The following is a 14,406-nucleotide window of genomic DNA, read 5'->3' on the forward strand; positions in this document are numbered from 1 at the left end:
GTGTCTCCTTCAGATATGTTGAGAACAAAAAGAGTCGCAGTCTCTTTAACAAGAGATCAGAAATAGGCATTTTACAAAGGCCTTAACATAGCAAATAAACATCACATGGGGAAAAGATTTTTTTAAAATGCTGTTATGTATACTGAAGTTGGAAAACACTTTATTATATACAAAAAAGATTTCTAGTTGAAATTCAAGAGTTTAGGTATCTAAAAATATTCATAAATCAAGATAAAAAAGAGATAGTGCAAATAAATCATTAAGGATATAGTTTTAAGCTATCTGGCAAACAAAGCTGTTTAAAAAAAAGATAAATATACTTAATTACATAAAATTTTAAAGCATCTATACAATTAACCTCAAAGTTAAAAACTAAAGAAAATCGAAGCAAACAAGACAAAGGTTTATATGTCAAGTATACAAAGAGTCTGTTCAAACACGAAAGATCATTTTCTAGCCCCCAAAAGACAAAGAGCCAGATCTCACAAACATGCACATCATGTTCTATCTAACTTGTTGAAGAAATATAAAGTATTAAAGGTATTATTTTATAGGTATTAAATTTGAGAAAGAAATACTCAATGAGATCAACAAGACTTCAGAAAAATACGGCACATCATGACCCACAGCTGACCTTTCTGGACAGACTTCTGGCTACAGAAGAGTCATGAAGACTTGCAGCCTCTGGCTCAGCTATCCCCTCCGAGGCAGCCATGCTAAGCAAACGATCCTCAGTAGGAGAAAACCTACGACAAGCTATTATCTGAAACTTTACAAATGTACACTTGCCCTGTAAGAAACAGGTGAAATACAACCTGCAGCTTGGAGCACTACAGAGCCACCAGCCAGTCACTGCCACCGATGGAGGGACAGACCCGAAAATGAAATCGAAGCACAACGTCAGAAGAACAATAATAAGCAACACACATCCAGCACTCACTTATCGCGGGACAGGCACTGGTCTGAGGACCTTGCACATAAGACAAGCAAAGGGGGTGCACCAGGAAACGGGTAACTCCAGGAGTCTGCAAGGAAGCGCGAAAGGTTCTGAAGACCAAGCGCGGCAGGTTCTGGATGCCAGGGGAAGAGACCGTGAGCGCTGTGACGCAGTGTGGACAGGACGGCGCTTCCAGAGGGCCCCAGCAGCGGTGCCGCTGCCCACGGCTGTGGGTGGGGCCATGTGGTCGACAGCCAGGCCGTGGCCAGATGACAGAGACATGAACATCAAGTGTGACCTCGGCAGGAAGCGACAGACGCATGTGTGTTTGAGAAGTCTTCGACAGCTGTTAGAAAGCCGTGTCTGACAATATCTACAATAGAACTAGGCTAGGGAACCTCCCATCGAGATGCAACACCCCAGGGAAGTAGGAGCCTGACTCACAACAGTGATCTCGGCGAGAAGGGGGGGCAGTCGGGAGACTGGTGGCTCCGGCACAGGAGAGGAGAGCACAGGGGACACTCGAAGGGACCCCACACTTCTAGCGTGGGTGCTACGTGAAGGGTCGTGTCAGCAAAAGAACTGGAGAACAAAGTAAGAGAATTACGTCCAAAAAAGGAATATTTGTGAGTTTTAAATATATTATTAGAGGTAACTATGTGTGAGACACACCGTGGACATGTCCAGTGGGCATCTGAATTACCAAGTATTAAAGAAAGATCTCACACGCCGTCACTGTGTCAGATGTGAAATCGCGGCAGTAAAAGGTCCCAAGGGGGCCGGGCTGAGAAACCTGCATCTCTGGAGCAGAAGGACCCGCAGAGGAGATGGGAGGGAGGAGGTGCAAGGAGTCTCAGAGAGAAGAGACTCAAAGCCAAGGAGCAGCCGCTTCTCAGACAAAGGCCACACAGAAGGTCTCCAGCATTAAACTCAGTAGTTATTTTCATTTTTCCAAGTTTCTACGTTTACTGGAAGGGGTCTTAAGGAGAGTCAAGGAAAAGTTTATCTGATTCACTGAATTTAAGACAGAAAAGACAGCGATGTATAAACTGAAGACGAAGAGGAAGCAGACAAAGCACACAGAAGACAGAAACAGAGGCGGCTGCTGCCAGGCCCTCAACAGCAGCAGGAGAGTGGGGAACACAAGAGCGGGGACCCTCCACCGCACCTGGCACCTCCCCTGCAGCTGCGCAGAGCAGTGAGGACAGACACACGCAGGCATCAGAAGGCAGGAAGGCAGGGCGCAGGTCGTGCTGGTGAACACAAGGCTGCTGCCCGAGTGTGCTGAGGAGGGGCCGAGAGTGGGCTTGAGGGGTTCGCTGGGGGGTGGAACAGGGAGCTGTCCTGAGAAAGAGGAGAGCGACACGGCAGGCCTAGATTTCCGGCCTTGCATCCGTAATGACACAAGTCACTGTCGGCACCATCTGAAACCACGAATCCGATCGGGATGAGATGGAAGCACAGCTGGGATCGGCTGGTGCAGGCCTGAGAGTCTGGGGACAGCAGGGTGTCGGCTGCTGACCCTGCACTGAACACGAAGGAAACTAGGAACGGTCTGCCCGGAAGAAATGGAGCAGGGGTCAGAAATAAGTACTGTGTAACAATGTGTCTATCGTGTGATACTGAATATATAGACAAACAAGAAAGGAACAGTAGAAAAAATGAAGATACTCGTGTAAAAAAGTTGAAATTAAAAATTTTTTCTTTAAGATGAGGATTTTACATGTAAAAAACTTTACCAAAAAAATGCAGAAAAAAACTCAACTTTTTTGCATGATAACCAGAAATCCTGTAAGTAAATGGTTCTCAACGGTGTGCATATAAAATTAATTTATTATTATTTTTTTAAACGTTTTTATTGATTTTTTTAGAGAGACAGAAACATCCACGTATATCAATTGGCTGCCCCTGCATGCCCCCCGCCCCGGGATGGAGCCCACAACCCAGGCATGTGCCCTGACTGGGAATCGACCTGGGCCCTCTCCATCCATGGGACGGCACCCAACCCACTGAACCACACCAGCCGGGCAAAAAATTTTTTTAAAAAACACATCCTGATTTTATTTTATTTTTTATTCTCACCAGAGGATATTTTTTCTATTTATCATCAGATAGAGGAGAGGGAGGGAGAGACAGGGAGAGAAACATTGATCAGACAGACACATAGACTGGCTGACCCTTCAGCCTGGACCCCAGAATGAAGAAGACATATGAAGCAGAGTCCCAAAGATCCACAGGCAACATGTAACAAACATATTGAGAACAATGAGTGATGCCCAGCCGCTGTGGCTCAGTGGCTGGGTGTTGTCACCTAGACCAAGAGGTCACCAGTTCAATTCCCCCTCAGGGCACATGCCCAGGCTGCAGGCTCCATCCCCAGTAGGGGGTGTGCGGGAGGCAGCCAATCGATAGTTCTCTCTCACACAGATGTTTCTAACTCTCTCTCCCTCTCCCGTTCGTTCTCTCTCCCTAAAAATCAATAAAAACACATTAAAAAAAGAAAGAAGTGAAAAATTAAACTTTTCTTATTGTAAGGCACCAATATTTCAAGGCTGTTTGTTACTGCAAATACTAGCACATCCTGAAAGTAGAATGTGAAAGCAAAAAATCTTATAAATCAAGAATTAATCAAGACGACTTGTATGTTCTTAAGAAGTAAATAGACGTTCCAAAAATAGCTGCAAAAGACAAAGCTTTTGTCAAATAAAAATAGACCTAAAGATGAGGATTATTAAAAAATGTACTTTCACTCACTAAAATGTACCTGCATTCTATAATTATATTTTTAAACATGAAAAATGATAAATAAGTCTCTTTGTCAGATTATTTCTTCAATGTTGTGATACGTGATATGGTATATGAGAAGTACGTATTAACCATTTAAATTTTTATTGGTAGTCATATTTTTAAAACTGTTATTCATAATTATAAAGAATTGGAAAAATCTAATAATTAGACACAATGTTGTGCCAGTGGTAACGCAGGGAAAAGGGCCCTCAGCTGACGACACTGAAACGGAAGCCCAGCTGATGGGGGCCCCAGGGATGGCATTTCAACCAACAGGGAGCGAGAGTTAAAAGCAAACCTGTTAAAACTCCAGACAGCAAAGCGAAAGGTTTTAAAACATTCATTAGTAAATGTTTTAATTCTTGTTGCTTTATAATTTTGGTAACAAGGAATTTGGAGAGCGCAGCCGCCTCCCCAGTCCTACCCTGGGCATCTGGTCGCCGTCTCCGGGCTCCGGGCTGGGCGGCAGGGACAGCGGCACGTCCTGCGATGACCCACTGCCATCGTGCTGCGGGGGCAAAGGGAGAGGACAGGTTAGACCGTGGCTGCGAGCCGTCAGGGAACCCGAATTCAGCCAAACCAAATACTAGCGTGGCGAAGAACAAACAGAAAATAAGATTTTAGCCCAGCGGTGTAGCTCAGTGGCTGAGCATCACCCCACGGACTGAGAGGTCCCGGGTTGACTCCCGGTCAGGGCACGTCGGGGTTGTGGGCTGCATCCCCAGGGGGGGCGTGCAGGAGGCGGCCAATACATGTTTCTCACTCACATGCATGTTTCTCTCTCTCTGTCCCTTCTCTCTCTAAAAAAATCAATAAAAACATATAAAAAAGAAAAGGATTTAGAAGGCCCCTTTCGTCTCTGTGCACTTGCAGAGGGAATGTGGAGGAGGGTGTCCTGCAGGGCTCAGCGGGGGGAGCGTCGTCCCACATCACAAGGCTGCGGGTCCGGCCTCTGCCGGGCACCTACCTCGGCTGCAGGTTAGATCTACAGTCGGGGAACGCAGGGAAGGCAACAGACACGCTTCTCTCTCTCTCTCTCTCAAACCAATAAAAACATATCTTCAAGTGAGGATGAAAAGAAAAACAAAAAGAAATGTGGAAGAGGAAAAAAGAGAGCTAGGGCAAAAAAACTTTGTGGAAATAAGTACCACCCATATGAGGGGTGAAGCAGAAAGCCCCTGAAACGTCCAGAGCGGGAAAAGAAATGAGACATTTTCTAAAGAATTTTAAGATTCTCTCACCTATGAAAAATGTAACAAACACAGAAGTCAAATTAAATCTGCTTTGGTTTAGCTGTGGTGTTTAAGGTATAAACTTGACAGAAACAGTAGTCTTCAGTATACTGCTCAGCAAGGCGTGGCCACAAAAAACATTTGATTAAAAATACCAGACACATAAGTATATGTTCTGCATCTCCCACCAAGTCTCAGGACAGGCGAAGCTGATTCGTGGTGCTGGAGGTCAGAGAGTGGCTCGGGGGAGGCGGTTGCTGACACGGAAGGAGGAGCTTGAGGAAACCCGCCGGGATAACGGAAATGCTCTGTCTTGACTGTATGGTGGTTACAGGGATGCACACATATGCAAATGTCAAGCTGGACACTTAGGATTGGTACACATTAAGTAGTTTACTGGATATATGCCATACCTCAATAAAAATGAAGTTGAAAAATTTAAACTTTTTGTCCTTAAACAATAGAGACAATAGGACAATATTAAGTCCTACCCCTTGCCTAGCTGGTGTGCAAGCAACTAGCACAGACAACCTCGCGAATGACGAACCAGAGAAGAATGTACCTGGGATGATGGTGAGAGACTGAGCCCCGGACCATGAAGTACACTGGTCGGCACCTTCTCTGTCCAGATGGTGCCTACCTGCTCGGGAAACGCTCAGGGAACAGCGGGGGGTGATGGAGCACCAGGGGCTCAGGAGAGGGACTCAGGGAACAGCGGGGGGTGATGGAGCACCAGGGGCTCAGGAGAGGGACTCAGGGAACAGCGGGGGGTGATGGAGCACCAGGGGCTCAGGAGAGGGACTCAGGGAACAGCGGGGGGTGATGGAGCACCAGGGGCTCAGGAGAGGGACTCAGGGAACAGCGGGGGGTGATGGGGCACCAGGGGCTCAGGAAAAGGGCTCCAGAAGTTTCCGTAGATTTCTCGGTTCACCTCTGAGCAGCGCTTGTTTAGATATGATTCTATCCAAGACTCAGAGAAATTAACTAAGATCACTGCCCGAGACCCAAGCTGGCCTCTGGAAGGTGCACACTCAGACCACAGAGCAAAGGCTGAAAACAGAACCGATGTTCAAACCACAATTCCAAAGTGTCAAGTTGGCACTTACAGCCTCAACCCAAAGGACTATTTGCCTGCTTTAAAAAATAAAAATCAATATTCTCCATAACATTTAAGCAAGAAGACGACACCAAATTACTCAACATACAAACAGGGAACATCTCAACTCACACAGGAAGAGACAACCGACAGTCATCAATGTCAAAGTAACAGAAGTTGGAATTAATTGGAAGAGATTTTAATAAAGCTATTATAAAAATTCCCCAAAAGGGCAAACTCTTTAAGGAAATGGAAAGAGACAGTCTCAACAAAGAAACTACACATTAAGTGAAAACAAATGAAATTTTAGAACAGGAAAGATTTGATAACCAAAATTAAAAATGCACAAGACGGACTAAGGACAGCATTTACGATGGCAATGAACTTGACGGCAAATCAACAGAAATCATCCAGTTTGAACAATGAAGAGATAAAAATTTGGAAAAACAAACAAACCCACAAACAATCCCCCTAAAAACAGAGCCTAAGAAAACATCTGAAGAAACGTGGTGAAGAGACCTCAGATCTGGTGACAGACACGACCCTTCAGCTCGAGAAGCCGAATGTAAAGAAGCAGAACAGACCAAGTGTGTTCCCTGGACACAGGGAATTAGCTAGAAATCAGTAACAGAAAGACAGTATTCAAACACTTGCAGAGTCAACAAGAAACTTCTAAAGCATCCCTGGGTCTAAAGAAGTCTCAGGGTAAACACGTAAGTATGTACATTGAATTAAGGGAAAATGAAGACACCAAATATCAAAATTTGTAAAATGCAACTAGTAACACACTGGGAAGAGAAAAAATATCGTATAAGATGCTTATATTAAAACAAAGGTGTCACATCATAACTGGAGCAAAATAAACCCAGAACAAGTAGAAAGAAGGAAATAACAAGGAGCAAAAAATTTATGAAATTGAAACTCAAGAATAGAGAGATACCAGTAAAACTAAAAACAGGTTCTTTGACAACTGCAAAGCCTCTAGCAAAACCGCCAAAGAATAAAACGGGGAAAGCACAGGTCAGACACTTACGGGGACGAAGAAGAAGTCAGGACGTGGGCAGAAATGCCATCACCGGGTCTCTGGCACCAGGAGCAGCGAGGTGATGGTACTGAGTGGCTCTAGGCACACGCATCTGACGGCTCACGTGAATGAAGAAATTACTAAGAAACCACAAGCTATCTGAACTCACCCAGAATGAAGCAGTTTGAGTACATCTATGATGTACCATATTATGTGGTATCTATATTTGTAAAATGAATTTATAGTTTAAACCTTCCATAAAAGAAATACTGAGGCCGAATCTTTTCCTGGCAAATTCTCCCCAAATTAAAGGAATAATATCAATTCTACACAATCTTAGAGAAAACAAATCAAATTAATTAAATTATAAAATTACTCAAATCAATGAATGAGGCCAGCATTTCTCTGATACCAAACAAAGACTGTATAACAAGACTATACATCAACAGCCCTCATGAACAGACACACAAAAGTCCTTAACAAAATTCAACAATACGCCCTGGCCGGTTTGGCTTAGTGATAGAGCATCGGCCCTCGGACCAGAGAGTTTCAGGTTCAATTCCGGTCAAGGGCACGTACCTCAGTTGTGGTTTGGTCCCCAGCCCTGGTCGGGGTTGTGCAGGAGGTAATGTGTGTCTCTCCCTCCCACTCTGTCCAAAAATAGATGGAAAAATATCCTCAAGTGAGGTTTAAAATGAAATCTAATATACACTCACACACACGCACACGCACACACACACACACACGTATGTAAAAGCATGAACAAGCAGGGTTGATGCTGGGAATGGAAAGCTGGGTCAATAGTCGAAAACTAATGTAATTCACTAAATCAAGAGATAAAAGATCAATATGATTATCCCAACAGATACACATAAAGTTTCTGACAAAATTCAACATAAATTTATGATAAAAACTCAGCAGCAAAGTAGGAAGGGAAGGAAACTTGTTCAACCTGAAGTCCTTCTGAAAGGGCCTGCAGTCAGCACCACCCCCAGCAGCAGGCACTGAGGCCGCGGAGCTGCCCACTCCCCGCCCTGGGGAGTACAGAAGGCTACGCAGGGAGGGAAGAAATACGACCGAAATACGACCGTCCCCACTCAGACAGTCTAATTTCTGTGTAAAAAATCCCAAAGTATCTACAATAATGCTCCTAGAATTAATACAGGATTTAGAAAAGCCACAAGATACAAGTCCAATATGCAAAAATCTATTAATATGACAAAGTACAACTAAAAATTACAACAACAAAAAGACTGCAATAAACCCAAATCCACAACACAAAAAATAAACCAAACCAAGAAAAATTTAAAAAATACATATTTAGGTACAAATCTAACAAAATATAGATAACTCTTATATTAAAAACAAAAAAATGTCTAAGATCAGAGATGACCTAAGTAAATGGAGAGATATACCTTTAATGGAGTAAAAGACAACATTGTTAAGATGTCAACTCTCTACCAAATTCACTACAGATCAGTGCCCTCTCACCCAAAATCCAGAATAATTGTTTGAAGAAATAAAAAAGCTGCTTCTTTAACAATCTAGTAAGGCACAAATACTAAAACAGCCAAGTAATTTTGAAAAGAAAACAAAGCTGGAGGAGTCACACTACTTCATTTCAAGACCTTCTATAAAATCATAATACTCAAGAGTGTGACACTGGCAAAAGGACACACACTGGCCTCAGGTCAGAACAGAGCCAGGAACAGCCCACATACACGCCCGAAGGCATCTGCGACAAAACTGCGAAGCCAATTCAACAGGTGGTGCTAGGAATCCACATGCAATGTAATTAACTGTATTCACACCTCACATCATATACGAAAATTCTCAAATCAGACTGTAGACCTAAATGTCAAACTTAAAACTATAAAACATCTCCAAATAAACAGAAAATCTCTGTGAGCCTGGATTGGGCAAAGATCTCTTAGATATAATACCAAAACCATTATCATACAAATTTGATAAACTTGACTTCAAGAGAACTTCGGCTTTTTAGACAATTATTAACAGAATGAAAAAAGAGCCCATGAAATAGGAGGAAATACTTGCAATAATTCAGGTAAAATACTTAGCATAGTGCCTAACTCATAGAGAATATTATAAACTGCTAGCTATTTTTAAATAATAGTAACAGGAATAATGAAAATGTGAACATCTAGGGTATTTAACAGACCTCATTAACTGAACTGTATATAGCTGCCAAAAAAATAAATTCCATTTTTCAAACTATTCATTTGTTTCACCATTTACATACATGATAAAGGACTTATATATAAATATATAAATAACTATCAAAAATCAATATTAAAACAAATACATTTTTTGTTAATGGGCAAAAGAACAGACATAACCAAAAAAGATATGAAAGTGGCAAATAGGCATATGAAAGCATGCTCAAATCTCTAGCCTCTAGGCAGACGCACATGAAGCCACAATAAGACAGCACTGCACACCCAGGAGAAGGGCTTTCGGGACTCTCACTGACCATCAGTGGGATGCAAAACACGGCCCCTCTGGAAAATGGTGTGGAATTTTCTTAAAAAGCTGGAAAGTGACAAAACTATCCCCAAAACTATCCCTTAACTGGTAAAGGGATGCACAAACTACGGCACGTGCACCTACGGGAACACCACTCAGGAACCAGCAGGAACACGTCACTGGCACATGGGTCAGCACGAATACATTTGAAATGCATTATGTGAGTGACAAATGCTAGACTCAATGAGTCTACTTATGGGACGGTCTTGACAAGGCAAAGCTATAGTGGCATAAAACAGATCAGCAGTCGCCAGGGGTTAGCAGTGGGAATAGGGATCAATTATGAAGGAAAAATCAAATTTTTTGAGGGGTGACTCTAAGAGCTACACAATTATATGCATTTGTCAAAACTCACAGAACTGGACAAAAAAGGCAGCATTTTACTGCATGTAAATTGTGCCTCAACACAACTGCCAGGTGGAACAGTGTCCTCCTGGAAATTCACGCTGACCCAGAACTCGTGAATGTAACTCCATTTGGAAACGGGTCTGCGCAAGTGGAATCAAACTGAAGTCATCAATACGACTGGCGTCGTGATGAGAGAGCCATCTGGACAGACGTGCACGTCACGTGGAGGCTGAATGAAGACAGAGGCAGAGATGGCGCCAGGCATCTACGGGCCACGGGCGCCCAGGAGGCCGCAGCACCCGCAGGGGTCACAGAGAAAAGGACGATCCCCTCCCAGAGCCTTCAGACAGTGCATGGCCCTAATGACACCTTAACTTCATGCTAGCCTGCAGAACTGTGACAGAATACATATATGCCACACAGCTTGTGACACTTTGTCATGGAGGCCCTGGAAAACTAATACAAGAACTGACTAAACAAACAAAAACAAAACATAAAAACAAAGCAAACAAAAAGAGAGAAATTCCACATAAATCTCAACAATCAGAAAAATAAAACTGATACAGTAATATTATTATAACGAGACAAGGCAGGATTAAAGATGAAAAGTATTAACAAGGATAGACAAAGCCTTTAATTAGTGATCAGGAACAATCCACCAAGACGCACCAACCATAAATCTGGGTACAGTGGAGCCCCGCCATCTGCAGGAAAGCGTCCTGACTCCCCAGGGCACGCCAAGCACCACAGAACCCTACACACAGCCACCTGTGATCAAGTTTAACTTATAAATTATTTACAGTAAGTGTAACAACAATAACTAATAATAAAATAGAACAATTATAATATACTGTAAAACATTATGTGAATGTGGTTTCTCTCTCAAAATACCTGAAATTTTCCATTTAATATTTTGGACCATGATTGACCATACACAACCGAAACTGAAGAAAAAGAACGTACAGATAAGGGGGAATTACTATTTCAATAAAACAGCCTGAAGACATTAAAAAAAAAAAAAAAAAAAGCCATAGTGTTAAAAGGAAAAATTGAAAAATCTTAAATACAGCAGAAAATGAACTATTCTCAGAAACTCACATATCAAATACAATAATTTAGTAAAAATAAATAAAATATAAACACAATTAAAAAGCTTAATATAACAGATATACTGCTACCAAAAATATAGAGAACAGACATTTTATTCAAACAAACACAACCACAAAACCGACGCTCTGAACAGGGGAACTACGCCCAGTGCACAGACCAGCAGGCTGCCTGTGTTCATTACAGTCCATGAATGAAGAATGGTCTTTTTTTTTTTTTTTTGGTACATGCCCCTAGTGGGAACCGAACTCGGGACTCTCTGGTCCGCAGGCCGACGCACAAACTGCTGAGCCAAACCAGCCAGAGCAGTCTTTACATTTTTTTATCACTTAATTAATTAATTAATTTCTGTTATATATGCTTCTCCTTTTTTCCCCCCACTGATTCCCCCTCCCCCTTCCTCCCTACCCTGTCCCCAGCTTTGTTGTCCATGTCGATGGTTCATGCACACATGCATATAAGTTCTGTGGTTTATCTCTCCCCAACCACCCCTTCTTCTGGGGATTGTCAGTCTGTACCCCACTTCCACATCTCTGGGACTACCCCATTCCTCAGACCGTTATGTTTATTATATTCCACAAATAAGTGAGATCATATTATACTTATCTTTCTCTGTTTGGCTTGTTTCGCTTAGGATGACACTGTCCAGGTCCCTCCATGCCGTCTCAAAGGATAAGAGATCTTTCTTTCTTACAGCTGCATAGTACTCCATTGTGTATATGTACCACTGCTTTTTTATCCATTCGTCAACTGATGGACATTTGGGCTGTTTCCAGATCTTAGCTATTGTAAACAGTGCTGCTATGAACATGGGGGAACATATATTCTTTCTGATTGGTGTTTCAGGTTTCCTAGGGTATATTCCTAAAAGAGGGATCACTGGGTGAAATGGCAATTCAATTTTTAATTTTTTGAGGTAATACCATAGTGTTTTCCATAGTGGCTGTACCAGTCTGCATTTCCACCAGCAGGGCACTAAAGTCCCCTTGTGTTCACACCCTCTCCAATCACTTGTTGTTTGATGATTTGTTGATGGCGGACATTCTGACAGGTGTGAGGTGAAACCTCGTTGTTGTTTGAATTTGCATCTCTCTGATCATTAGTGATGTTGAGCATTTCTTCCTATGTCTCTGAGCCATTTGTATGTCCTTTTTGGAGAGGTGTCTACTTAGGTTCTGTGCCCATTTTTCAATTGGGTTCTTTGTCTTCCTTTTGTTCAGTTGTATGAGCACTCTATACATATTTGAAATTAACCCCTTATGTGATATATCATTGGCAATTATGCTCTCCCATACAGTGGGTTGTCTTTCCATTTTCATGACTGTATCTTTTGCTGTGCAGAAGCTTTTGAGTTTGATGTAGTACCATGTCTTCATTTTCTCCTTTGTTTCTGTTGCCTTAGGTGATGTATCAGTGAAAATTCTGCTGCATATGATGTCTGAAATTTTGTTGCCTACATTTTCTTCTAGGATTTTTATGGATTCATGAGTCACATTTAAATCTTTTATCCATTTTGAGTTTATTCTTGTGTATGGTGTAAGTTGATGGTCTAGTTTCATTTTTTTTTGCATGTAGCTGTCCAATTTTCCCAACACCATGGATTAAAGAGGCTGTCTTGACTCCACTGTATGCTCTTGCCACCTTTGTCAAATATTAATTGAGCATATTGCCTTGGGTCCATTTCTGGGTTCTCTTTTCTGTTCCACCGGTCTATATGACTGTTCTTGTGCCAGTACCAGGCTGTTTTGATTACAGTGGCTTTGTAGTATCTGGTAATGTGATCCCATCTACTTTGTTCTTGTTTTTCAAGATTGCTGTAGCTATTCGAGGTCTTTTTTGCTTCCATTTCAACTTTTGAAGTATTTGTTCTAATTCTGTGAAGAATGTTGTTGGTATTTTGATGGGGATTGCATTTAATATATATGCTTTGGGTAGTATGGGCATTATAATGATGTTGATTCTTCCAATCCATGAACAAAGTATGTGCTTCCACTTTTTTATATCTTCCTCTATTTCTTTTTTCTATGACCTATAGTTTTCTGTGAATAGATTCTTTATTTCTTTGGTTAAGTTTACTCCTAGGTATCTTAATTTTTCTGCCACAATGGTAAAAGGAATTGTTTTCTTAGTTTCTCTTTCTGTGAGTTCATCATTGGTGTATAAGGATGCCATCGATTTCTTGACATTAATTTTGTATCGTGCTACTTTGCCAAATTCATTTATTAAGTCTAGTAAATTTTTGATGGAGTCTTTGGGGTTTTCTACGTACAGTATCATGTAATCTGCGAATAATGACAATTTCACTTCCTCCATTCCAATTTGGAACCCTTTTATTTTTTCTTCCTGTCTGATGGCTGTGGCTAAGATTTCCAGTACTATGTTAAATAAGAGTGGCGAAAGAGGGCATCCTTGTCTTGTTACTGTTTTTAAGGGAAATGCTTTTAGTTTTTGCCTATTGAGTATGATGTTGCCTATAGATCTTTCATATATGGCCTTTTATTATGTCTAGATATGATCCCTCTATTCCCACATTGCTGAACGTTTTTATCAGAAATGAATGCTGGATTTTGTCGAAGGTTTTTTCAGCATCTTTTGATATGATCATGTGGTTTTTATTCTGCATTTTGTTTATGTGGTATATCACATTTACTGATTTGTGAATATTATACCAGGCTTGCATCCCTGGGATGAATCCCACATGGTCATGGCGAATAATTGTTTTGATGTGTTGCTGGATCCGATTTGCTAGTTCAGGATTTTGGCATCTATGTTCATCAGGGATATTGGCCTGTAGTTTTCTTGCTTTGTAGTGTCTATTTCTGGTTTTGGAATTAGAATTATGCTGGCCTCATAAAACAAGTTTAGAAGTCTTCCTTTGTCTTGAATTTTTTGAAATAGTTTGAAGAGAATGGGTGTTAGTTCTTTTTTGAATGTTCGGTAAAACTCCCCCATAAAGCCATCCGGGCCTGAGCTTTTGTTTGGGGGGAGAGTCTTCATTACATCTTCAATTTCTTCTGCTGTTATCGGTCTATTCAAGTTGGTCCAGTTTTGGGAGACAATGTGTTTCTAGAAACTTGTCCATTTCGCTTAGATTATCGAATTTGTTGCCATATAACTGTTCATAGGAGTTGGTAACGATCTTTGTATTTCTGTGGTATCAGTTGTTACTTCTCCTCTTTCATTTCTGATTTTGTGTATTTGGGTTCTCCATCTGTTTCTTGGTAAGTCTAGCTGAAAGTCCATCAATCTTGTTTCTCTTTTTGAAACACCGGCTCTTTGTTACATTGGTCCTTTGAATTGTTTTTTTGGTCTCTGTCATTTATTTCTGCTC

General features: G+C 41.6%; 1 protein-coding gene across 6 annotated transcripts in view; it reads right to left on the reverse strand.

Annotated features, from left to right (window-relative positions):
• The window catches only part of CCSER2 (coiled-coil serine rich protein 2), a 190,993-nt gene that overhangs the window by 51,894 nt on the left and 124,693 nt on the right, over positions 1 to 14,406 (reverse strand). For 5 of the 6 annotated variants that reach the window (XM_036281524.1, XM_036281519.1, XM_036281522.1 and 2 more), the window contains exon 7: positions 4,149 to 4,232. In XM_036281524.1, coding sequence (XP_036137417.1) covers positions 4,149 to 4,232 — 84 coding nt within the window. Of the gene's footprint in view, positions 1 to 4,148; positions 4,233 to 14,406 lie in introns of those variants that run through there. The other variant, XR_004961989.1, reaches the window with a different exon arrangement.

The sequence above is a fragment of the Molossus molossus genome, unplaced genomic scaffold, assembly GCF_014108415.1.
Source record: "Molossus molossus isolate mMolMol1 unplaced genomic scaffold, mMolMol1.p scaffold_m16_p_37, whole genome shotgun sequence".
Classification (NCBI taxonomy): Eukaryota; Metazoa; Chordata; class Mammalia; order Chiroptera; family Molossidae; genus Molossus; species Molossus molossus.